The sequence below is a fragment of the Ceratotherium simum genome, chromosome 22 (assembly GCF_057802395.1).
Source record: "Ceratotherium simum simum isolate JZ-2026a chromosome 22, ASM5780239v1, whole genome shotgun sequence".
NCBI lineage: Eukaryota > Metazoa > Chordata > Mammalia > Perissodactyla > Rhinocerotidae > Ceratotherium > Ceratotherium simum.
This window is the reverse complement of record NC_141921.1, coordinates 21,729,582-21,753,741: the sequence shown is the minus strand read 5'-3', so window position 1 is coordinate 21,753,741 and position 24,160 is coordinate 21,729,582. Positions and strand designations below refer to the sequence as shown.

The window sequence follows — 24,160 nt, the reverse complement described above, 5'->3', positions numbered from 1 at the left end:
TGAGAGAAGTTATAGACCAGCAGCGATGCCTGTGGAAAAGACCTAGTAGTCTCATGAGACCACCAGCTCAGTATAAATCAACAGAGCGAAATGGCTGCTCAAAAGGCTGAAATAATCTGAGGCTGCATAACTAGACACCAAAGCTGAGATCTGAGGTGATGAGCTTATTGGTTTCAATACATAACCAGTACTGTGGTTAGCTCTCGACACCATGCTGGAAGAATTGGGCATCTTGGATCTGGAGAAAGGCCTTTACAGCTCCATATGGCCGCTCTATGGGACAGGGAGCAAACCTGAACCAGAAACAGTGGGCAGGGCGATCATAAAAGTCAGAGTAATGGATAACGTTTATTGAGCGCTTACCATGGCTGTGGTCTAAAAGCTTTACGTGCATTAATTCATTTAATCCTTACAAAAACTCTGCCCGGCAGGCACTATCATTATTACTCTTATTTTAAGAGAGTAAAAAATTTGCCCAAGATCACACAGGTAGGAAGTGATGGAGGCAGCCTTCAAACTCAGGCTGTAGGATTCCAGAACCTGTGAGCTTACCCACAATGCTAGATTGCTACAACGTAGTGAGAGCTTCCTTTGTGCCAAACATGTTAATTCTCACACTGATGCCAAGAGGTCAAGTCTATTCTTTATCCCCACTGGACTAGTGAAGAAATCTAGGCTGAGAGGAGTGGAGTGACTCAGCCAAAGTGACATAGCTGGAGGGAGGGAATGAGAGCGTAAACTCAGACAGATAGATTTTAGAACCTACACTCTCAACCTCCAAGTTACATTGCGTTTCCCTGAACTGCACGGAGAAAAATTTTAGGGGAAAATTTGCAACAAAGACTGGAGTGGGCCAGAACATTTGCAATAAGGAAGAAAGCAGGGTCAGAAAGTAGTGAGCTCCCGGTTACAGGTGGTATTCAGAAACTAGATATTTACCTACTAGGGGGGTCCTCTGGTGCCTTAGAACAGTGGTTCTCAAAGTGTAGTCCCAGAGGGGCAGCATCAACATTATCTGAAAACCTGTTAAAATTCTCAGCCCTCACTCCAGACCCACTGAATCAGAAGCTCGGGGCGGGGCGGGGGGGGGGGGACAGCAATCTGGATTTTAACGAGCGCTCCAAGTGATTCTGATGCATGCTGACGTTTGAGAACCAGAGGCCTAGAATGACCCCTGGGGTTCTTTGCAGCCTGGATTCTGTGGTTCTTCACCAGCGACAGGAAATGTGACGCCTGGAGCCCTGGGAAGTCCTTGGCTCCCTGCTCCTGCTTTCCCGCCCAATTGGGCAGGCGTTTTGGTATAGCGTATTTCGGTGCTGCCAAGCAGATGCAGGCAGGCTTTGCAGAAGTCTCCCTCATCCCCATATTTAAAGAGCTCATTCCTGCAGTTGTTCCGAGAACTCCGTAAACCCCCTTCCATCGGCAGCCTGTCTGCATCAGTCCCTTCAATAGCGCGAGACTTCATTGTCTCCTACGGATTGGAACCCTCTTCACACAAACTAGAATCTTAGCTCCTTCTCACTCCTTTTTTCCCCTCTGCCTTCCTTACCCACCATTCAGCATAGCACCAAAGGATCTGGAGCGGGAGCCGCCACTCCCCCCCAGATCTCACTCCATCTCATTATCTCCGATCTGTGTGATCCCCATGGGGGCTCTCTCCTCCCGGCTTTTGCTATGGGCCTCATTACCTGGTGTCTCCCAGCAGCGCCAGCAGTGTCTGTCCCCCAGGGCCCAGCCTCCAGCCACAGACCCTCTCTGGGCCGCACTGGCCTGCCCAGGAAGCAAGACTGGACTCCCCATCTAAGGACTGACCAGGACTCCTTGGACCAATGCCTCAAGAGCATCCCACAACCAGGATCTTCCCAGCTCCGAATACACGCAAAATGCACTTCAATTAAAACGCTGCAAAGGTAGGGAAGAACCAGCACCCCATGGGCTGCAGGTGTGTGATAAAAAACAGGCCAGGAGGAGTCTGGGAGCCGACACAGAGGAGCATCCCAGGGAGGGCACTGTCTTGCTCCCTGGCATGCTGGGTAATTGTCACTGGATCCATCCATTCCACTGTGGGGCGCATGTGTATGTGGGTAATGGGCAAATGCCACATATTGAGTTGCATGGAGTACTGAGCACAAGGCAGAGAGTGCACGAGAAGCAGACAGCCTCAGAGCTCAGAGCCGGATGGTGGAAACACGGCCCCCAACCTTGGAGAATCCTTTTTCTCCTAACATTTATTAAGCATCAGGCACCGTGCAAGAGCTTTATATACAGTACTTCATCTCCTTTAATCCTCACACTAACCCTATGAAGACGATACTATAAGGTTTAACCATATGAAATTTTTATAGGTCAAAAACAGATGAATATGGTTTAACCTAATATTAATATTTCTGTCTTCTAGATGAGGAAATGGAGGCTCAGAGGGAAGTGACTTGCCCAAGGCCACACAGCAAGTACATGTTAGACTCACACTCAAACTCAGATCCACCACATTTCATCAAACCCAAGACCCACCATTACATCTTGAGGTGCCAAGAAAGAAAAATTCCTGCAGGTAAACTCGGACACGACATGTGAGACACAGAACTGACTTCGGAGATGTGAAAATGTGTGTGGGGGGGGTCCATCTTAGAATCAATGAAATATATTACTTGACTCCAAATAATTCATTCTGCCTCTTGGTAGTGATGGGGGAGAGGCGGCCTTAGGCATCCTTGGGCGGCAAATTGTTCGCCTGGAGAGGCATGAGACACACGTACTAGAGAAAGCCCTAGACACACCCATGAGCATAACTACAGCTAAGGTCAAAGGAAGCAGAACAGGGACAAGGGAAAGTGAGCTTTGGGAAGAGGGGAGTGCCAGGCTGGGGCAGGAGGTGGTGTGGACCCTGAGCAATTCCAAAGGAAATAAAACAAGGCGAGGTGGGCAGATGCTCCGGGGCAGGGCTGCCATAAAATGTGGCTAAAGGGACACAAATGCAAAATCAGAATGACCTGTGGTCCTCAAACCCAGTCCCCTTGCCCTCAATCCAGTCTCCTCTCTCCCAAACACACTCAATTAGGATTTGTCTCTGGAGCACAAAGAGAAGCAGAAGAAAACATTGACTCCACTAGCAAACACAGGTGCTAGGACAGGCCAGCGAGGCACCTGGGGCACAAAATTTAAGGAGGCACTTGCTCTCATGACCCGCCCTGCAAGTGCAGGGCTGCCACTTGACAGCCTCCTTAAATCCTGCTCCCTGGCCTCCTCATCACCTCGCCTGAGCGCCCGCCCTGTGCTGGTGTCAGGCTCCTCCAACACCAGGAAGAAATGCGGAGCTCTGGACAGCATTTAAGCTTTTTTGAAAAGACATCACACCTATTTGACCCTACGAAGCCACAGGGGATATTAAATCATCCCCATTTAACAGACAGGGAAATCAAGGCCCTGGAAAATAACACGGCCCCTCTGATGGTCCTTGTCCCAAATCTGTCCCCTCTGTAGCAACTCTGTGCAGTGCAGTTTCCCCCACTTCCAGAGTGGGGGAAAGGAACCCAGTGGACGAGAAGGGGAAATCTGGGTGTGCCTTTGCTCTGGTAAAGGTGGCGTGGGGAAGGGTGGACTGGCCAGCTCTTACACCCAGGTCCCCACACCCTCCCCATAGCATCCGTGGGACAGCAACTCATACTCCAGGGCCCCACATTGGTGGGCCCTGCCCTCCTATTGTCCACCAGGCTCAATTCCTGGCAAGGCAGGCTCTATTTAGAAGGTCAGAATGTGACACTTGCTTAAAAATAAAATGACCATAAAACCTACTAGCCTGGAAAGGATGTCGGAGGGGAGAGGGGATGGGATTGGGGAGGGAAAAGGGAGGCGAGGGAAGGACGGAAGGAAGGAAGAACAAGAGCTAATTCTCCAACCACCTTCTCTGGCCAGGTCACTAGGGAGACACAGACACGGAGCCCCCGGGTGTCCTCAACACTCTGACGTTGTCTTTGAGGACAGCCTGGTGGCTGCCAGGGGGACGCGTAGGCTGGAGTCCCAAGACCAGAGGGATTTCTGTGGTTGGACTGGCCACACCCAAGCGAGAGTCTATTCGTTATTTCGGGCTTGCATTACAGCCTTGGGCAGAGTCCAGAAGCCGGGACCAGGTGGGGTGTCACAGTGTGAGGGTGTGTGTTGGCGGGAGGGGTGGGGAAGACCATCTGTACCTTTCCTGTAGAGGGTGCATATCTACCACACGGCCCATTGGCAAGGACAGTCTGACTCTGAAAGCCAGCACTGGTAGGGTTAAATGTCGCAGAGTCCACACAGCCATCCCCCACAGCAGGCCAGACAGCCCAGCCCAGCGAGGCCACATTCAGCACCCAGAACCACAGGGGTAGGGGCATTGCACTCCACGCCTGTGAAAATCATTGCCTTCCATCTTCCGTCTACACAGACAGCTCAAAGCACTGGCTCTGGAGTCAGACCGATGGGAGTCCTTATCCTGCCTCACCCACTCACTGGCCGTGCGACCTTGGGCAAATGACTTCACCAAGCTGAGTTTCATCTGCAAAATGGGGATAATGCCTGGAGGGTGGGGAAGGCTAAATAAGATGATTTTTAAAAATGTAACAGCTATATTTATTGAGCACTTACTACTCACCCATCACTAGTCACTGTGTGAAAGGCACTTAGCACAGCGCCTGCAGCTAATGGGTGCTCAATAATTTGGGGCCAGTGTATTGTTGTTATGTTGTTTTGTTATTTTGATTTTGCTCCAGACCCAGGTGGGGTCCCAGGCAGGAGCCTAGCGGCCACCTCGGCACAGACACAGTGCCCCCTGGTGCTGCTGCTGAGGAATCAGCACCTGGGAGAAGAGCTAGTCCAGCCAACAAGCCCACAGCCAGGCCCTCGGCTCACCTGTCCATCCAAAGCTCCAGCCCCACCAGACCAGCCTCGGGACGACCAGCCAGGGCCCGCTGGGGGCTGGTCCAGAGGAAAGGCCCTGCCCCTGGGGCTTCAGTTCTCCCGTTGCCAGGCAGGGCCTGGGGAGCTCTGGCTCCTCTCCGCGGCTGCCCAGCTAACTGGAGCATCGGCTCTCTCGGTTCCCTCTGGAGGGTCCTGAGCAAGCAAGGAGGGCTCAGGCTGAAGCTGCGGGAGGCAGAGGCAGGGGCAGCTGTCTGTGACAGGATGGAGGAAGCATGGTCTCAGCAGAGCAGAAACAGTCCCAGTTGTTGAGCACAACCAGGTCTTCCCCTAAAAAAGCACCCTGAAGCAGCCCTGCAGCCTCCTTTGCATATGGCCTTGCACCTCCCCCCAGAGGAGGGGCTGCTCCAGTGCCCACAGGGGCATCTGAGTGTGCTCTCCCAAGGAGGTGGCTCTGTTTCCTGGGGCAGCGCGTAGAGTAGCTATGGGAACATGGGGACTCAGGGAGGCTCAAGGACCCCGTAAAGGATCCTACAAGCAGCCAAGCAGCCTTGCATTCCTGAAGGGGTGGAGGATAAAGAGCCGCCCCCAAAACCCTTTCAAAATAGCACAGCAGGCGGGACTTCTGAAGTCAGCTGTCACGCCTGAGGCAGGGGGATGCAAGTGACCTTGGAAGGGCCTGATGGGGACATGGTGCCTGGCTCACCCTGCCTAGACCACCTCGAAAAACCCCAGATCATCCTGACGTCAAAAGACTGTTTAGCGCAGTGCGAAGCGGGCATTGGGAAGAAATCAAACTCCCGCTCGCCGGAGATGGGGGACGCCCGGGCTGACGGGAGCAGCTGGGCTAGAACGTGGAGGCAGAAATTCCTCAAGTTAATGCTGTCGAAGGCCCCTCGGGCCACTCCCAGGTGTTGTCTGAAGCTATTTACTTCCGGGGGGAAACCCCTATTGATCTTCATTCAGCTCCTGTCTGCTCCTACACAGCCGCGATGTTTCCGCGCATCGCCAGTCACTGCGAGAGATTTCTCATTGTTTTACACACAGCAGCTCCCAAACTCAGGACCATTTGGGGGCACTGATGGGAGGAGATGCGACAGGGCCGGTTTGGGGACTCTGGGCCAGGGGACCTCACTCCCCTGGGACAGACGGCGTTGCCCCTGAGCACTCCCAGCCCAGGCTCAGGGCCTCACCGCTCCATTCTGCTGTCTGTAGATGCTCGGAGATTCCAGAGCCAGCCCGTCCCTCCCACAACCACACGCACCCACACCTGCTTTGTGTCTCTGCAGTCATTTGGCTCTGAACCTCCACACTGGCTGGCTAGAGATCCCCACCAGCCACTAGAGCTCCCCAGCTGCTGTCACCACTGACTGGTTCCCTTTTCAAATTCCAGGCTGGCCCTCGATCCGACAGTATGTACTCAGACAGTATGTACGTAACACGAGAGAAGATCTAACATGAAACCTTCAATGGCACGGACAGTGCCCCCCAGCCTGCACTAAAGGGAACTTTGAAACCACAGAATACCCCAAACCATCAAAGCCAACCCAACAGTTTACAGATGGAGAAACTGAGGCTCGAGGTGTGGGGGAAGAGCATGATTTGACCAAGATGGCCCAGTAAACGGGAGGAAGACAGAGCAGAAAACCCAGGCCCCTGGCTCCCAGCCCAGGGCCCCTCTATTTCAGCTTCTAGGTCATGTAACCAGGAAATCCAGGCTCCCCATCTGAGGTCACTGAAGCCCATTTACGTGAGAGGCCCATGTATTAAACTGCTTTCCATGAGTTAAGACCAGGATCCATCTGAACAATAATAACGATGATAACAGTAATAATAAAATGCTGAACAATATGCCTTGAAAACCTTCAATGAGCAACACTTGATAATCACATGCAGAATACATCTTCCACATATTCATATAAAATAATCAATGATCATTTTTTTCCCGCAGACTACAATCCAATTACTTTCTCTCCCTCGCTCTCTCCCTCACTCTTCTTTGTTACTTGCAGACCATCCAAGCAATCAATGCCTTGACCTCTCCCTCTGATAGACACAATTACAAAAAGACAGAGCAATGCAATTCATCTATTCAAGACGGATTGTTTGAACACTCTGTCACACTGCTGAGCTATCCATCTCCCTGTCTAAAAGGAAATTTCAGCCCCCAAAAGAGGCACAAAGAGAGGGGGCGGGTATGCTGCTCCCCAGCCCAGAGAGGCCCCTCGCAACTGCAGAAAACCGCCCCCCTCACCCGGGCTGGTGGTTTGGTGGTCGGTGATGCCTGCCTGGTGGAGAAGGATTCGATTCAGCTCCAAGCACAGCCGGCTTGGGAACCAGAAGCACCCAGTACACTCCAATTTCCAGAGCCCAATTTCCAGGGCCTCAATTCCTGCAGCCCCAGCCAGAGCCCTGAGACCCTGGAGGTGGGGAGGGATGAGAAAAGGGAGATGGCATCAGGCCCAGCCAAGGCACTGGGCATGTTTTCATTTCAGCATGGGGTACTCTCTCTCTGTGTGCCTCATCCACTGTAGCCCCTGGCTCCAGCTGAGGCTCGAGCCTGGGCTCAGAAGGACAGAAGTTCAGCTCCCCAGGAAGCTCCAGAGAAGCCCAGGGGCCCCAGAGCCTTCCCATCCTCTGTCCAAGCCAGCACAGCTCCCGTGGTCACATCTGGCATTGGCACAGCACCCCAGTCCATGGGCTGGGAATCAAATGGGGCAGGGCTCTCGGATATAAATGGCCTGGGCCGACACGCTACTTAATCCTGGGGCTTAATACGAAGAAGATTAGGAGAATGGAGCGCTCTGCCATCCTTAATTGCATTATTACACTGTGAACCCAAGAAAGGGCGGGCAGGCTTGGGGCTTCCCCTCAGGGCAGGGAGGAACCCCCCCCCCAGTCCAAGTCAATTTCACAGTAAGAAGGGCAGATTGGGATACATCATACTGCCCCTCCTCAGCTCATCCTTCTGGGGCTCCCCTCACCTGTTCCTATCTTCCTGAGCCCCCAAAGACCGCCATCCCTGAGGCTGGGCTGGGAGCATGCCCATCACACCGCTGTGGAGGAAGAACCACAAAATAGCGACCTACAAGGCATAGGCATAGCACCTTTTGGGTCCCCCCTCTTTTCTCCCAAGGGTACCCTACCATGCAGGCCCCCCAAAAAACAGAGGAAAGGAAGGAGGAATAAAGGAAGTGCTGGCCCACTACCCAGAGGCCGCTTGCCCCTGGAATGGTAGGACCGGGCGCTGGGACAGGCAAAGGCGCCAATACAGAAGATATTTTTGGCTTGCCAGGAGCAGCCTGGGCTGCAAACAGTTAAGCCTGGCCATGAGGGCAGTCCCTAGAGTCCCATGCCTGGACTCCACTGCCTCTGGGTGTCCACCTGCCAGAGTCCTGGGCATGGACTGAAAGACCCTAGCATGGGCAGAGCTGAGGACTGTGCTCTGCCCCCATCCAGATGTCGAGTTCAAAAGGGTCTGGGATCCAGGAGAGAGCTACGGAGGAGGCAGACTCCTCCAGATTTCTGACTGCCTCCTAGGAAAACCTCAAGTACGGAAACCAAGCCCGACATTGGTTCCCTGCACCCCCTCACGCCTCTCGCAGCCCAGGGTCCGCGCCTGGAGAAGAGCCACACAGAAGGAAGGCGGCCCTGGCTCGGCAGAGCTCTGCCCGCCTTGTGCCAGACGCTGGTGGCGGCGCCTCGCGAACCCAGGCGGCCCAGGTCTCCGGCCTGGCGGCGGGCGCAGGGCCTGTGTGGCGGAGGCTCTCGCATAGCCAGGCCGGGCCCAGCCTTGGCGGTCGTGGGCCTTGACACGCACGGCCCCCCACACAGCCCAAAGCGCTGGGGCGGCCACAACGAAGTTAAAGCCCCAAGTAAGAGTCTCCGGCGAGAAGAGACGCGGAGACGCCAGAGCCCCAGAAAGCCGCGCGCAGCCCCGCCAGCCGCCGCCAGCTGCGGAGGGATTTGGGCTAACTTTAAAAACCACTCGCATCCCTCTCGCCGCCTTCGCTCGCTGCGTTGGGCAGGCTCCGTCGCTCCCTTCCCCCCACCTGCGCTGCCCCAAGCGGGGGAGAGGCCTCGGCCGCGAGGGACGGCCGGAACGACAGCGGGGGGCTCCCTCTCCCCTGCCCCACGCCACGGGGCCGAATGGGCGGCCACCGGGGGAGGACACCGGCTACCCCCGTCATGGGAAGCCGCACACTGCGTCCCGGCCGCAGCCGCTTGAGCCATGCCCCAGGTAGGAGCGAGGGGCCCGCGGGGAGCGAGGAGGAAAGAGAAGTTGGCGCCTTCCCCAGGGTTTCCGCTCCGCGCAGAAGCCGGTCCCAGAACTCGGTCTCCGGCCGGTCATGCTGGCAGTCGCCAGGAAATGCGGCCGCGATTGGCGCTGGTACGCTTCGCCACACTCCACCAGGTCTGGCCTCACAGGAGCGCGCCAAGGGCCCCTCGCCCTCGCCTGCCGCGGCCCGGCAGCTTCCTTCCCAATAAGTAAGGCCCGTGACCCCGGCTTTGGAACTTTGTCCTCACCAGGACGAGCTAGTGGTCACCCGGCCCCGGCAGCCCATAAAGATTGGGAAAATCTCTTGGGATCGCGTTCAGAGGACCCCCCCATTCCCGTCCCCGCCCGGGCGCAGGGAGACCCCCGGCTCCGGGGAGCCCTTACCGATCCGGATGACGTGGGGCATCCCGCGCGAGTCCGGGATCCAGAAGGCGCACACGAGGAGCCCGGCCCAGTATTCCCAAACCAGACTCCGGAGGCGCCGCCAGGGAGCGGTCATCGTTGGGCGCCGCCGAGCGTGCCCGGGGCGCGGCCGTGGCGGGCTCCCTGGGGCGGCAGCTCTAGGCGCGGGCGCGCAGGAGCCCCCGAGGCGCCGCCTGGCCCAGCTGCCCGGCTCCCGAGCGCCGCTGCGAGTGGGGGGCGCCCCGCGGCGCCGCGCACATCTTACTGGGGGGCCGCCCCGCCGGCGCCCGCCCCGCCCGGCTGCCGCCCACGGGCCGCCTGCGAGCGAGGCTCCCGGGCTCCGCTCGGACTCGGCTCCGGCTCGCGTCGGCTAGGCTCCCGCGCGGGCTCCCACCTGCCCGGGCTGCCGGGCGCTGGCGGGCGGGCTGCACGCGTCTCCGGCCGCTCCTCCTCCAGCCGCCGCCGATGCTATCGCCCGGGCTCGCACAAAGCCCCGGAGTGGAGTTGCACGCGCGCACACTCTCCCTCCCAGCCCCCTCCCCGGCGCCCTGCCTCCTGCCTCCCGCGCCGCCCGCGCTCCCTCCGCGCACTCCCCCGCGCACACACACTTCACACTCACACCCGCCGAGGCGTACACTCGGGCGCTCACACCTGCGCAGGGGGCGGGGAAGGGGACCCTGGACCCGGTTTGGGGGGACGTCCGGAGAACGAGGACTGTCCTCGCTTCCCAGACGTCCCCATTCGCCCTGCCACCTCCAGTCCCTTCAGCTGCGAGGGCACGGAGCCTGGGAGCCGGGCGTGGAGCACGAGAGCTGGCACCGCGAGCTGGGAGACGGCGGCAGCCTAGCGGCCCGACCAGCTGGAGGAGACGCGCCCGCCTGGAGCAAGGGGACCCGGAGCCTGCCGTCTGCGGAGTCTCGCCTTCCAGCTCCCACGCGGCCGGCGCTGGCTGGACGGCGGCGGCCGGAGACTGACCCAAGAACCGGTTTCCCTCCCTAAACCCATCCCTCGGGGAAGCAGAGTTGGGTCTGGGGCTCGGGGGAGAAAGAATTCAAAGAGAATTGTCCACGTTAGGCTAGGGGAGCTGTAGGAGCGCGTAGGGGTGGGAGAGCCCGGGCCAGCCCCTTCGCTCTGGAAGGCAGGACTTGCCCGCTCACTGCAACTACAGCGGCTTCGGAGGAAGACGGCGAAATCCTTAGACTCAGAGGGGCGTCTGAGATGCACCCGGTATTTCCCATCCCTCTTCCCCAACTCTGCAGGAGGAGCTGGCCCCCCTCCCCATTCCTCCTGAGAAAGAATAAAGAGAAACTGGAATTTTCCGTGGGATAGAGCAGGACCCGTGGGGGAGCAAGTTAGAAAAGGTTAAAAAAAAAAAAAACACCTTGTTTATTAGCAATAATAAATTTTTTTTTCAAGTGGCGCTGGGTGTCGAGGGAAGGGAAGGGCTGTGGAGCGAGTCTGGAGCAGGAGGCTGCGAATTACGCAGTTAGGCGAGTTTAATGACCTTTTTGACAGAGACAAAGCGGTGCCGATACAGTAGATAAATAAACGGATCTGTCACCGGGCAGCGGCTAGGCTGTGTGTGAATTTATTTTTCTCATTTAAATAATTTGATCTATTCCATCATTCCCAATCTCTTCCATTTGCCAGCTGTCTGGTAAGAGCATGGCCCCCAACATCTGAAAAGCGAATCTTTAATTTTCTTACAAATAGACTATGCGTTGAGCTCTATGCCGCCTGTTAATTTCCCGGTCTTTTCTTTCCCTCCTTGTCTGTGCATGTGGCATTGTGTGGGGCTGTGAGTATTACGGCCGCCAATCTTGCCAATTAGGAGTGGCCTCCCTCTCAGCTGAACTGGAGGCAACTATGGCTGTGGGAGGAGGAGAGATTCCCAGGGCTCTCCTCCTAAGAAGGGAAAGAGGTATGCCAGTCTTGAGGCTGTCCTCCAAGATCCGCCAGCACAGGGAGGTCACCGGCTGGCTGGCTGTCTTTGCCAGACTTGGGCCTTCCTCACCGTTGAGCAGGAGCCGCTGGTTTCCCAAGCAGCCACTGGAAAATGTTGCCCAAGGGACCAGAGGGAAGGACACGCAGACCAGAGCCGGAGAAGCAGCAGCTGCCACCTCTTGATAAAGAGTCACGGGCCCCAGTGGGCACCAGCAAGCAGGAAGCACAGGAGAGGGAGCAGAAGGCCCCACCTTCCAAGATAAAGCTGGGGAGCCTCTTCATTCAACACTGGACCCCGCAGCCCCATCACCTGTAAGCTTCCACAGTTGGTTTAGTTGCTCCAAGGAACCAAAAAGTCCCAGCTGTTCTGTAAGGAAGAAAATTCTGGTGCCCTGTTGGGGAAATGGAAAGGAGATTGGCAGGACATGAACTCAAGGCCAAGGATGCAGGGCTCAAAGGCGTCACCAACAGTGCCCAAGGATGGCTCGAGACTGGGGAGGAGGGGAGAACCTGGATGCTGATTCCGGTTTGGTTATCTTGCAGGCAGCCTCTGGCCATGAGAGGGGCAGAGTGCAGGGGACAAATGGCCTGGCGGGGAAGCAGAAGAAGCAGAAGGGTAGAGATGTAGCTCCAGGGAATGGTCAGATCTGCACCCCAGACCAGAACCCTGGGAAAGGCCAGTGGGAGGGAGGGATGATGGGTGGGGAGCAGGAGGAGGAGGAACAGCCTCAAAGAAAGCCAGCACAGCAGAGAGTGGTACTAGAGAAGAGAGTGGATGAAAGTGGAGGGGGAGTCTGAGGCCCCCAGGGCCTGAGAGTGTGGCCCTGTCACCTGTGGCCCCCGCACTACCCCCAGGGAAGCAGCACAGGCTGGGCCCTGCTCCTGCCGCATCCCAGAGTGGGCGGGAGTTAGGCAGCGCTGCAGAGAGAGGCTGTCCTCTGCTGCCACGTTGGCTGCGGTGGGAAACAGCCTCCAGCTGCAGAGGCTGTGGGGCTCGGCCATGGGGCCTGGCAGCCCAGCTGGAACCCTGGGGTCAGAGGGAAACTAGCTGCACTCAGCCCAGGGCTGGACCTTATTCTGGACCTGGCTGCAAACCATGCTGTAACACAGAGGTCTCCCCAAACTGACAGCAGCCTGATCCCTCCCGGTCTGGGGGAGGGTGGGACGCATTACAACAACAAAAACAACAGCCATGATAACAATGGCCGCTAGTATTTATCACATGTTTTCTATGTTCCAGGCGGCGTGATCACTACCTTACGTGCCTCACTTCATCTAACCCTCTCCACAGCCCGCTGTGATAGGATCTGTGTGATTTTTCCATTTTACAGATGAAGACCCTGAGCCTCAGTGACGTTAAGAGGTCCAAAGTCACACAGCTGGTATGTGACCTTCCCCCTTCCCCCTTCCTTCCTTCCTTCCTTCCTTCCTTCCTTCCTTCCTTCCTTCCTTCCTTCCTCCCTCCCTTCCTTCTTTCCTCTAATATTCATTGGCCGTCACTGTTTGCCATGCACTGTTTATAAGGAGCCAGGATCCGTATGCAGGCCCATCTGACTCCTAAGCTTGCAGGCTTGACCCTTGTCCTGTCCTGCCTGGGCTGAGCAGGGGACAGGCTCTAGGAGAAGATCCTCGTCATCTCTGCTGGACTCCCCCTGGGGCTTCTGGCTGCTTGTAAAGGCTAAGAGTAGAATAGGATTTGAGCCCTTTGCTAGAGGGAAGTGGGGAGCTCCGTCACCCCCAACTCAGGAGGAGAAACCTGCACCCCTCTCCCTGTCGTCGTCCTGCGCCTCTCTCTCCAGGCTGCCCTGCCACCAGCAGGCGCCAGGGCTGGCACTGTCTCAAGCTGCATCTCCAGGGGTTGGGAGCCGCCAATCCTGGCTTTTCTAATTGTTGGTAAACAAGTCTACCCACCAGCCAGGCCTCGGCTCCCCCACGAGGCAGCCAGCTCCCGATTTATGAGGCCTCCAAACCTCATTCAGACTAATGCAGCTTTTCATTCCAAAATAAAAGGGGCCGCTGTCTGAAAAGACAAGTGCTCCCGCATTTCATTAACATCCCTGAAAACGGCTGAGCTGGCCCAAGCCGCTGCCAGCGAGAGTCATGTCTCCCCCAGCTCACAGGTGGGGGTAGGGGTAGAGAGAAAATGGAGGCTGCGGCCCCCTCCCCATCCCCGCTCTGGCGGGTGGGGGCCCCAGTGGTGGCCAGGCGCGCTCATTTGGACAAGTCCCCTCGTGTGTGTGTTTTGTTTAGACCTATCCACTCCAGCTCTCAATCCCCCCACAATCATGGTGAGTGATGAGGCCCTGGGCTCGAGTTACTGAGATTCATGATCGCAGCTTCCTGGGGAAACCACCGAGCACCCGCGTGCGGTTGCTGAGTGCAGATTCCTAGGACTTGAGTGCCCTCTGCCGAAGCCTGCCTACCTTCATCTCCCTTCAGGCTGCCCGGCAGGCAGGCTGCTGGCGGTGGCTGGACGCTGAAGCCGGGAACTTCGGCCACTCCCCTAAGGGTCCCGCAACTGGCCTGCACATGGCAGCTGCGCAGCGTTCAGGGTGCCTTGGTGAGGATGAGGGGGAGGCTGTCTAGCCCCCATCTCACCCTAGAGGGGGCCAGGGTTAGGAGGCAACCGCCAGCCCACTCTTAACAGCATTCTCTCCATGGCAAAGTTCGTGCCAACCAAAAAGTCAAGACTCGGCGCTTCACAGGACACTGCGACCTGCCTCTGGGCCCAGGGACAGAGACCCTGTCATCTGCCTTGGGTCTTTGTCCCTCACCCCTGTCCCAAGAAGGAAGACGCATTGCAGCGACCGGCTGCCACCTGAGCAAGCAACGCGAAGGTTGCATCACCTTAGATTTTTGTCAACAGTCAAGCAGGTTCATTCCCACGGAAGTCAATTCCCGTGTTTATTGTCAGCTTAACCCGCTGCTGCGAGTTATTTCTCAGCAGTGAGGGAGATGGGTAGACAAGCCACCAGAGATATGTTATTTTACTGACATCTGCGTTTCAATAGCTCGGGTGCAGTTCTGGTGGAGGAGTAAATGATACACGGCAGTCCTGTTTGTATCTATACATAATGGAACAGTCGCCGATGGTCTGGAAGCCAATGGGGTTCTGCTGCTGTGGGGGAGGGGAGGAGGGGAAACGGCCCCCAGGAAACCATCGCTCCCAAGCCCGGGGTCCCAGCAGCAGGTCCCCTTCCCCAAGTAACCACGGGTGAGGACCAGAGTCCCTCACTCCTCATTCAAGTCAGTCGGTCATTCCCTAATTAATTTATTCGTGGAATCCCTCAGTCGTACACTCGTTCGTTCATTTGTTCATAGGATCATCCACTCATTCACTCATTCATTGATTCATTTACCCTGTCCCTTATCCATTTGTCCACTAGTCCATTTATTCTGTCATTCCCTAATTAATTCATCCGATCACTCAACAATTCACTCATTCACTCATTCAACCATTCATTCCCTCTTTTGTGTAATTATCTGCTCGCTTATTCATTCACTCACATTCATCCACTCACTCATTCATTTGTTGACTTAGTCATCTACTCTTTTATTCAATCACTCAGTTGTTCATTCCTTCATTCATGTGTTCAGTGCTTTGTTCAATCACCCACTCGCTCATTGACCCACTCATTCATTCACTGTTGTTCACGCACTGCCTCCCCACCAGACTGAGCAGACACCTGCGTGCTGCTCCTGTTCTCAGCCACGTTTCAGGCTGAGCCTCAGACGCGATCTGACCTCATGGTACAGCCTCAGGTGCCCCAGCAATGCACTGAGCTCCCCAGTCAGCCACCCAGGTGTCCTGGCTCCCTCAGAGCCCCAGCTCTCGTATCCTCCACTTCATGACAAAGTTCAGTAACTTTCAGGATTCAGCTAACGTCCCTGACCCTGGAGATGATCTGGGCGTTTGACTTGCCAGTAAAGACGAAGGCCCACTAAGACCCAGAGCCCAGGTCTGATGATGGATGTAATATTAGAGGTGCCACGTGATGCCACCACACTGAGCCAGGAGCCACACTGGCTTCCATTCACGTGATCTCTTTGTCCTTGTAACAACCTGGGGATGCAGGCATGAAGAAATGGGCTTGGAGGAGTCAAATACCTTGCCCACAAATGACTTGCTGGGGGGAGGCGGGGGCAGAAGCAGGCACGCACCTCCTGGCTCGGTGTGATAGAGAGCGGATGAATGAGCAAATGAATAATGAATGAGAGAGTAAATGAATGCATGAATGAATAGACGAGCGAATGAGCAAATGAAGGAATGAATGACTGTGTGCATGACCTGTGCCCAACAAATTAATGGCAAAACTGAGTTTCTGACCAAGTTTCTGGACTCCAAGTCCAGTGCTCACTCAGCTGTTTAACAATGGCTCCCCTCTATGGCACCCTGACCTTGTAGGGTGCAGCACGAGGCAGGGGTTGGAGGGGCAGGTGAAGCAAAACTAGAGCACAAGCTGGCCCACAGCAGACTTTTCTAGAGAAGTGCCTCCCTCGGAGGCTGCGGCAAGCAGTTCTCGGCTGCACCTGTCCCCCCGCAGGCAGGAGGCTGCCGTCATCCCTCCTTAGAGAGAGAGAGACGGAGTGAGCCGCGAAAATCCAATCACGGAGTGATAAGAAAATAAACAAGTGAACTTCTCCAAGTTTGCCAGACTTCCCTGCCCGAGGCCAGCTTAATTAAAGTTGATGTAGAATTTTAAAGTGGGAAAATAATTAGGGCAAGTGGTAGAAAAGAGAGAGGAAGGAAAACATTGTTTTGTTTTGTGTGTTGCTCCCTCTTAATTATGCCACAGACTGTCTCTCCCGTGGATCCCATCCCAAGTCCACCCCGCGCCAAGATTCCAGCAGGTGGTACACTGTGTGAGCGGGGCGGGCACACCTGTGCCTCTCTGGCGCGCAGGTATGGCGCTTCTCTGCCCGCGAGACAGGCAAGGCGGCAGGCAGCCAGGCTGGGAGTGGAGCGGGGCATGCGCCCGCGATACTGAGGAGGGCCCTGGGGAGATGGGGACAGCAGGCTGTGAGGAAGAGATGCTGCTTCCCTGCCCTGGGCCCAGAGGGGAGCGGCACTGGATCCTTGACTCTCCGTGATGCAGACCTGGGCTCTGGTTGGGACCAACCCAGCCCCCACCTCGTGGTACAGCAGATCCCCGATGATACAGCCCCTATCCCGCCTTGCTCCGGGGAGAGGAGATTTTCCTCCAGCAACTGCCAAATGTGGAAGGAAGTACTGCTGTTTGTGCCCAGAATGGGGTTGGGGGGGGGGTGGCAAAAATTCCAGCTGCAGCAGGTGCTGCAAATCAAGGCCACCTCAGCTTTCAAACGTGTCTCTGCTTTGTTGCTGTTCTTCCTCCCGGTGCCTCGTCCACACGCAGCAAGGGCGCAGAGACGCTGAGCACCAGCCTCAGGGAGCCCATCAGAGGCAGGGGCAGCCTGGGGGGAGGAGAGCTACAGGCTCCTCTAGGGGAAGGAGAAGGGGCAAATCCCTCAAGATTGCATTGAACGGAGCTGGGCAGGCTCCTGCCCCTGGGACTATGCTTGACACACGAGCACTCGGGTACAAGAATGTTCCACACACACACACACACACACACACACACACACACACACACGTGCACAACCACCAGCATCCACCTGGGACTATGAAAGCAGGGACTCTGGAGCCAGGCAGGCTGGCTTCACATCTGCCCTGTCTCCTCTGCTGAGGACCCCTCGGCAATTTACCTAATTTTCTGTGCCTCTGTTTTCTGTCTGTAAAATGGGGATGATAATAGTATCAGCCCGGCAGAGTTGTTGTGAGGATTAAATGTGTTAATACATGTGATGTGCTTAGAATAGTGGCTGGCACACAGTCTAGACACATTGTAGTTAGTGATAACTGTCCCGGCTGCATGGACGTGGTGGACTCCGAAATAGAACCCAGGAGAAAACCTTCTCTCCTGCAAGCCTCCAGTCAGAATGTGTTTACACACACACGCACGCACGTGCACACACACACTCCAGGCCTTCCAGGGTTCACTGGGATGTGTGTCAGTGGGGTGGGGAGGAACGATGCAGCAAGCCATCTCTCTACCACCCCCATACATAACCACTACATGGAACACGCCCACAGAAGATGTGGGGTTGCTGGAGGGCGGGGGTCTCTGTGTTCATGCAGCAGCCTGGCTGGCAGCCTCGGGGGAAGGGAATCCTAAGACTTGCACCCCAAACCTGCTGCCGGGTTTGGACATTTCTCCAGGCTCCCTCCTCCCTGTCAAGCCCCCACCCCCACCCACCTGGACTTCCTCTTGGTCCTGACCTTGGTGGTGTACCGACACCCTCCCCCCACCCCCGCATCTCAGTCCAGGATCCTCTCATCCCCAGGGGAACTTCCCAGCCTCTGGCTTGAGAAACAATTCAGGAGACCCCACTTAGAAAGAGAACACCCGCCTCTCCACCCTGATCCATAGCCAGGAGCCTTTGGAAGCCTGAGGGAGGGCTGGGGTCTCGAGGCTCCAAGGCCCAGCTGCCTAGATGCCGAATGCTGCTGTGCCTCCCAGAAGGCAGAAGGATGCAGCTGTGGAAGGCAGCAGGGAGAGGAGGCTTGGGCAGGTGCCCTGGACCAGGGATGGGGGAGGCTCGGCTGCAGGAGCCAGACCCAGCTCCGTGTTATCTCTGAGGCACCAGGAGGACTATGAGATGGGGAATGGGGTTCTGCCAATCAGTTAATCCCAGGCTCCCCGCCTCCACCTGGGTTTGGTTGGGTTGAGTAAATGAGCCAGCGGGGACAGATGCCAGTGGCCACAGCCTCATTTCTCTGATTTGGCTTCATTTCACTGTACTGACTCAGCCAGCCGAGTCCCTTTCCTCTCAAGCATGCACACAAGTCCCTTCCAAGCACCAGCGTGCTCAGAGATGCTCAGAGAAGCCCAGAGAAGCTCAGAGAAACTGAGCTGCTTGAAGACAGATGGGAACCAGGGGATGGGGACAGAGAACAGGATTTTGATGCCTGTTCTTCAGGGATACGAGGGAATCTGACATGGTCCACTGGCTCTCCCTGTGAAGTGCAGAAGGTGCCCTGTGTGTTGGGTCGGGGGACTTAGGCTTTTGATGACAGAGCAGCTAGGATGGGGCACTTGATGGCTTTTCACACTACTCTTCTCCTGGGCGCCCCCTGAGAGAGCCAGTGTGTGTGGGGTGCCCCAGGGAGTCAGGAGCCTTAGCTAGATGGTTATTACCTAGCTGATTTTTGCTCCGGTGGCCAGAGGCCAGGACAGAAGGGCAGGGGGATGGACAAGAATTCCACAGCCCATGTGGGAAGTGGAGGGCCGTGCCTGCGTCTGCACACATACCATTGAGCAAAAAACAGAAACAATTTTCCAGATAATTCAAGGGAAAACACTTTTATGCCAATCACACTTGAAGCTAGTTCCAAATACCTGCACAGCCGCTTCCCTCGTCCATTCATTTATTCTTTTCCAACAAGTGTTGCTGGTGATCCACTGTCACAGGGAGACCAGGAAAGGCTGAGATGACATGGGGACAGCCGTGGGGTCACAAGCGGAATCCGTGGGGATAAATGGTGGAGGCCCAGGGGCACAAGCAGTGACAGAGGAGATGCAGGTAGGGATCATGGGGCCACTGAAAAGGACAAAGGGACTATGTGGAGAGTTTGAGGGGATGGATGAGAACTTGAGAACCCACAGAGGGGACAAAGGGACAAACGAGGGGTCATCCGAAGTAGGAGCTCTTGGAACCCAGGCAAGAGGCTGAGGAAGACAGGTAGGAGCTGTGTGACCCAGGGAAGAGCAGAGGAGACGAAGTTGGGGGCCTGGGGACACAAAAGGAGGACTCTCCACTATAAGCAGCTCCCAGCCTTGAAGAGGAGAAAAGACACAGGTGAAGGCTGATGTCAGGAGAAGGAGGCCACGAAGAAGTGTCTTACCAAGAGTAGCTTCTGAGCAACCAGGAGTTGAAGTCCAAGTTTAGCATCTGCTCCTGGGAGGACGTTTGCAGGGCCAGATCCTGGGTGCCCCACCTAGGTTCTGAAGCACCATCCACACCCCACACAGAGGAAGCCAGGGATGCTGTATGCACAGAGCACCCACTATGTGCTAGGTGACCACCTAGTGTGTGCCGCCCTGTGTACCTGCCCTTGAGGAGCTCTCAGGACTCCTGGAGAGACAGACCTGGAAGGGGCCAAGTGCTATAAAGGCAGGCAGACAGACGCTGGCGCTGTGGGAGCCCTGAGGAGGGAGAGCCCTCAGCGAAATCCAATGGCTTCCTTGATAAAGATGAGAGAGCAGTTTAAGCCCAGCGAAGCAGCCTCAAGTCCAGGCGAGCACTGCACCAGCCAGCCGCATGCAGGATTTACTCATCTCTGCCCTTTCCCCCTACCTCTCCCACCAGCCCTGCAGACTTAGCATCTGATTTCCTGCCCCAGCCTGCCCCACCCCCAAGGCTGAGCTGTCTTACAGAATCACCTGGGGGATTTTTTAAAAAATAGCTTTATTGAGGTGTCATTTACATATCATAAACTTCATCAATTTTAAGTGTACAATTTAATGACTTTTAGTAAATTTACAGAGTTGTGCAACCATCACCACAATCCAGTTTTAGAACATTTCCATCATCCCAAAAATATCCCTAGTGACCACTTATCTGGGGGACTTTGACTCAGCAATTCTGGGGCAGGCCTGGGACTGTGTATTTGAACAAGTTTCCAGGGTATTCCGGGACAGTGGTGTTTGGGGACATACTGGATCCAAACCACTGTTGGGGAGACCTTTCCAAAATGTGACATGCAAAGAGAGGGTACTGGTCTTCTGCTCAGAACCCTCCAATGGCTCCTGGACGCATATGTCAGGGTCGGGTGGTAATAAGAAGTAAACAGTAACCAGAAGCATTTATTGCTGCTACGTGCCAGGCTCGGTTCTAGGCACTTTCCATGTGTTAACTCTTTTAATCCACAGAACCAGCCTGTAAGGTAGGTACTATTATTCTTTCCACTCTGCTGATGAGGAAACTGAGACACAGCTAGGAAGTGGTGGAACCAGGTTTTGAATCCAGGTAGCCTGACCTCTAGACCGTATCCTACTTCAAGGGTTGTGCATTATCTTCCTCTCTAATGTTGTCTCCGTGGCTTCCTCCCCTCCCGCACCTGTCCCCATCTCTCCCCACTTCAGCCCAAACAGCCATTTACTCTTTCACACCTTTGAGCCTTTGCACAAGATTTTCCTCTTGCCTAGATTTTCCTGCACCCTGTTCTCCACTGGGATTTCCTAGTTATGCTTCAAAACCCAACTTCAATGTCAGCTCCTTTGTGATCCTTTCTAGAACTCCTCCAGGCAAAGTTAACTGTTCTCCCTGCACTTGGCGCACATCTCAATTAAGGAGTGGCTCTATTAATACTGCAATTTTTGCCGGGTCCCAGTCCGTCTCTCAGCTCGACTGTGAGATTCTCTTGGTCGAAGGCAGCCTCTGCTTTATCTCTGTACCGCCACAGTGCCTGTGTATGTAACAGGCTTGTTGAGCAGCAACGGTCCAGCCAGGACTGGGACACTGTCCTGCCATCTCATTTTAGCCCCAGCCCCGGAAGGGTCCTCTCCCAGTCCAACAAGCCCTCCCCTCACTGGGTCACAGCTGCCACGCTTAAAATTGCAAAGGACAACATGTCTCAAGCTGCAGAGGCGACGTTGCTGCATTCTCCTCTAGATCCTGAGCACTCCCGAACCCTCTGTTGCATAGTGGGCGCTCAGAAAAGGCTTGTGTGAATGAGGGAGGCAGGGAGGGAGGCCGCACTGCCTGGGTTCCCTGACAAGGACTCTGGCTCACGTCCTCTCTCCACTTAAAGACGCCTGGATCTTTCCTAACTCCACTTATGCAGGAGGTTAATTCAAGTGCTTTCCAGCTTAGCAAGCAATAAACAATTTGGTGTTGCAGCGAGTTGTTCTGCGTGTCATATTTATGGATTGGAAGTGGGGGAGGGGCCGGGGGGGCCGTCATTAAGTTCAGTGTTACAGGGGATGTTACATGCCCTTCCTTAATTACTTTCCTCCCTTTAATTAGATGTTGAGGGGAAGGGTGCCCCACGGAGGGGGACTGAAAGTCACTGCAGAGAAGAAAGGTGTTGGTGGCATCCTGCCATCTGACAGGACAGCAGTCATCTGTGGGGGTCAGATGGAGGAGGTGGAGGGGGCAGTCCCTTCTCTAGAAGGAACCCTGCGAGCAGAGAGCATTGTTCGCGCTTGCCATCTCCATGGTCCTTCTCTCCAGGGCCTTGTTTTCCACCTGGCTCTTTCCCTTCCACTTTCTCCCTTTCTACTTGATGGGAGCTGTTCCGGCCTCCTGCCTGCTACGTATATGCCCCTATCCTTTCTGACCCCACTCAAAAGCCACAGGGCAAGCTGCTGTCTGTGACACACATGCCCCTTTGCAGCAGTGCAGCATGGGGACCCTGGACACCTCTTCCCTCAGTCTGGCAGGCCATAGACTTGAGAGCAACTCCTCCTCCCCAGCAGAGGTCTATCATTATGCTCCCGTCTTCTCTGGAGCACCCTGAGATCCGCTGCTTGAGGGCATCCAAACCGAGTAATAACGTGTGCAGGCCCAGTGCTAGGTGCTTCCCAGTGACCTCATTGAGCCTCTTGGCGACTCTGGGAGCCACCAACTATGATTCCTGGTGAGTGACCGGCCCGAACTGCACAACCAGGAAGCAGTACCAGCCAGCATTTGATGCCCTCCAATCTTTCCTTGGCGCCCCTGCAGCCTGAGTTGCTCTAGTTTCTGCAAACTGCGAGCATGAGCCGCTGCTTCCCAGAATGGACCAGAAGCCATAGGGGCAGCCAACACAGCTGCTCTGGCTGCATCCGGCATCTGACAGTGGGGAGGGCTCCTCCAGGACCCACTGGAGGAGGGCCCGGTGGGGCCCACCATCCCTCACACCGGCCAGCTCCCGTGCCAAGTCTCTTCCTCCTCTGCTCACTGCCTGTGGGGAGACGAGCTCCAAACCCAGCCCATCTGCTGCATCTTCGCGAGACTCCCGAGACGATCCAATTCCGCACGCCAGATGGGAAATAGCATGTACGTTTCGGATGGTGATGAGTGTTTTTGTTTTTTTCCCCAAACGCTCGCGTTAATGGAGCTCCTTCCTGAAAGTAAATCGGAGAGACTTCAGCGTGATGGAGTCTCATCGACCTCCGCCTCCCCGCCCCCCACAGAGGCAAGCGTGGCTCTCCCGGGATCTGTGTGCAGGGGCCTTGCCCCACCTCTGCCCCTCTGCCCAGGCCACCATCTGCACTGACCAGGGCCTCACACACAGCGGAGCAAAGCAGGACAGGGGACGAGCCTGCTGGCCTGCAGAAGGACTCATGAGGCCTGTGATCTCCAGGGCAAAGAACTCTGGATGAGGGGTCCCTCAGTGATGGAGGGATGGGGCCAGCCAGGCCTTCTCAAAAACATCAGTATATCCCATGAACTCTGACTGAACAAGGGAATTAGGATTTGACAGATGAATCTGGACTTTTCTTAGGGCTTATGACTTGAGAGGAAGTTTATACGTGATGACGAATTCTTAAGGGCTAGAACTTGGTCTTTCTATACATTTGAACCAATGCATGGTACATAGTAGAGTCAACAGATGCTGCATGAATGAATGAATGAATGAACAACAAGATAGATAAATAAAAGTATTTCTGTGCATGCAGTTATATACAACACTCATTTTCCTATATATTTGCAAATTCACACACACACACTACTTCTCCCTCAAAACCAAGGAACTGAAATTAAGAAATACATATTTTATACATTACTTATACATATTTACTTATACATATACATTACTTATACATACATACTCTATAGAAACATATTTATATAATGTATATTATGTAAAAGACACTTTGGGGCACTTTCCCATGTTTTCTTGCTCAGTTTTCATCATAACTCTGTGAAAACAATGGTGTGGTTCAGAGAGGTGTGGCAACCTGCCAGGGTCCCACAGGCAGCAAGATCAGAGGGGAGATTTGGGTTCAGGTGGAGCTGGCTCCAAAGGCCACAGGAACCCAGCAAAAGGTTTAACATGGGTAGTGTTACAATCCACCTCATGCTTTTAAAATGGGCTCTGCTCTCCACGAACTGGGTGTATTGGGTCCAGAGAGCCTGAATGCCGGGAGACCAGTTAGGGCTGGTGAGTGGACAGGTGTGTGGTGATAGGCCTGGCCTAAGATATGGAGGTGAACATAGGGAAGGTAATGCTTCACAGGGAGCCACAGGCTTCTGCAACCAGAGACATGAGAGATGCAGGAGGCTGGCAGTAATGCCAGTCTTAGGCAGATTTAGGACTGGAGGGAAAACTGGTTTGGGGAAGAAGGTGATAAGGAACAATTTGGGACTGATGGGTTTGAGATGTGCGCAGATCGTCCATTGAAAACAAGTCTTTAGAGCTTGGAAAAGAGGTCAGAGGTTGGAGGCATAGATTTGGGAGTTTTATCCTCATGGGGAAAGAAAGGAAGCTATGAACGCAAATAAGATTCTGCAAGAGAGTGTGGACTCGGGAGAGAAGAAGCAAGACCAGGGCCTACGAGGCCACGTTACCCTGGCAGGGAAAGGGGTGGGGAGGAGGGCGAGCTGAGAATGCACACACACATGCAGACACGTGGGCTCGTG

The 24,160-nt window shown here is 55.2% G+C and overlaps 1 protein-coding gene across 1 annotated transcript in view; it reads right to left on the bottom strand.

Annotated features, from left to right (window-relative positions):
• Window positions 1-9,872, bottom strand: part of GRIK3 (glutamate ionotropic receptor kainate type subunit 3) — a 218,980-nt gene extending 209,108 nt beyond the window's left edge. Inside the window, exon 1 of the mRNA XM_087446265.1 lies at window positions 9,551-9,872. Within this exon, the coding sequence (XP_087302391.1) occupies window positions 9,551-9,665 (115 nt within the window). The 5' untranslated portion in view covers window positions 9,666-9,872. The remainder of the gene's footprint in view (window positions 1-9,550) is intronic.
• Between the last annotated feature and the right edge of the window lie 14,288 nt (window positions 9,873-24,160).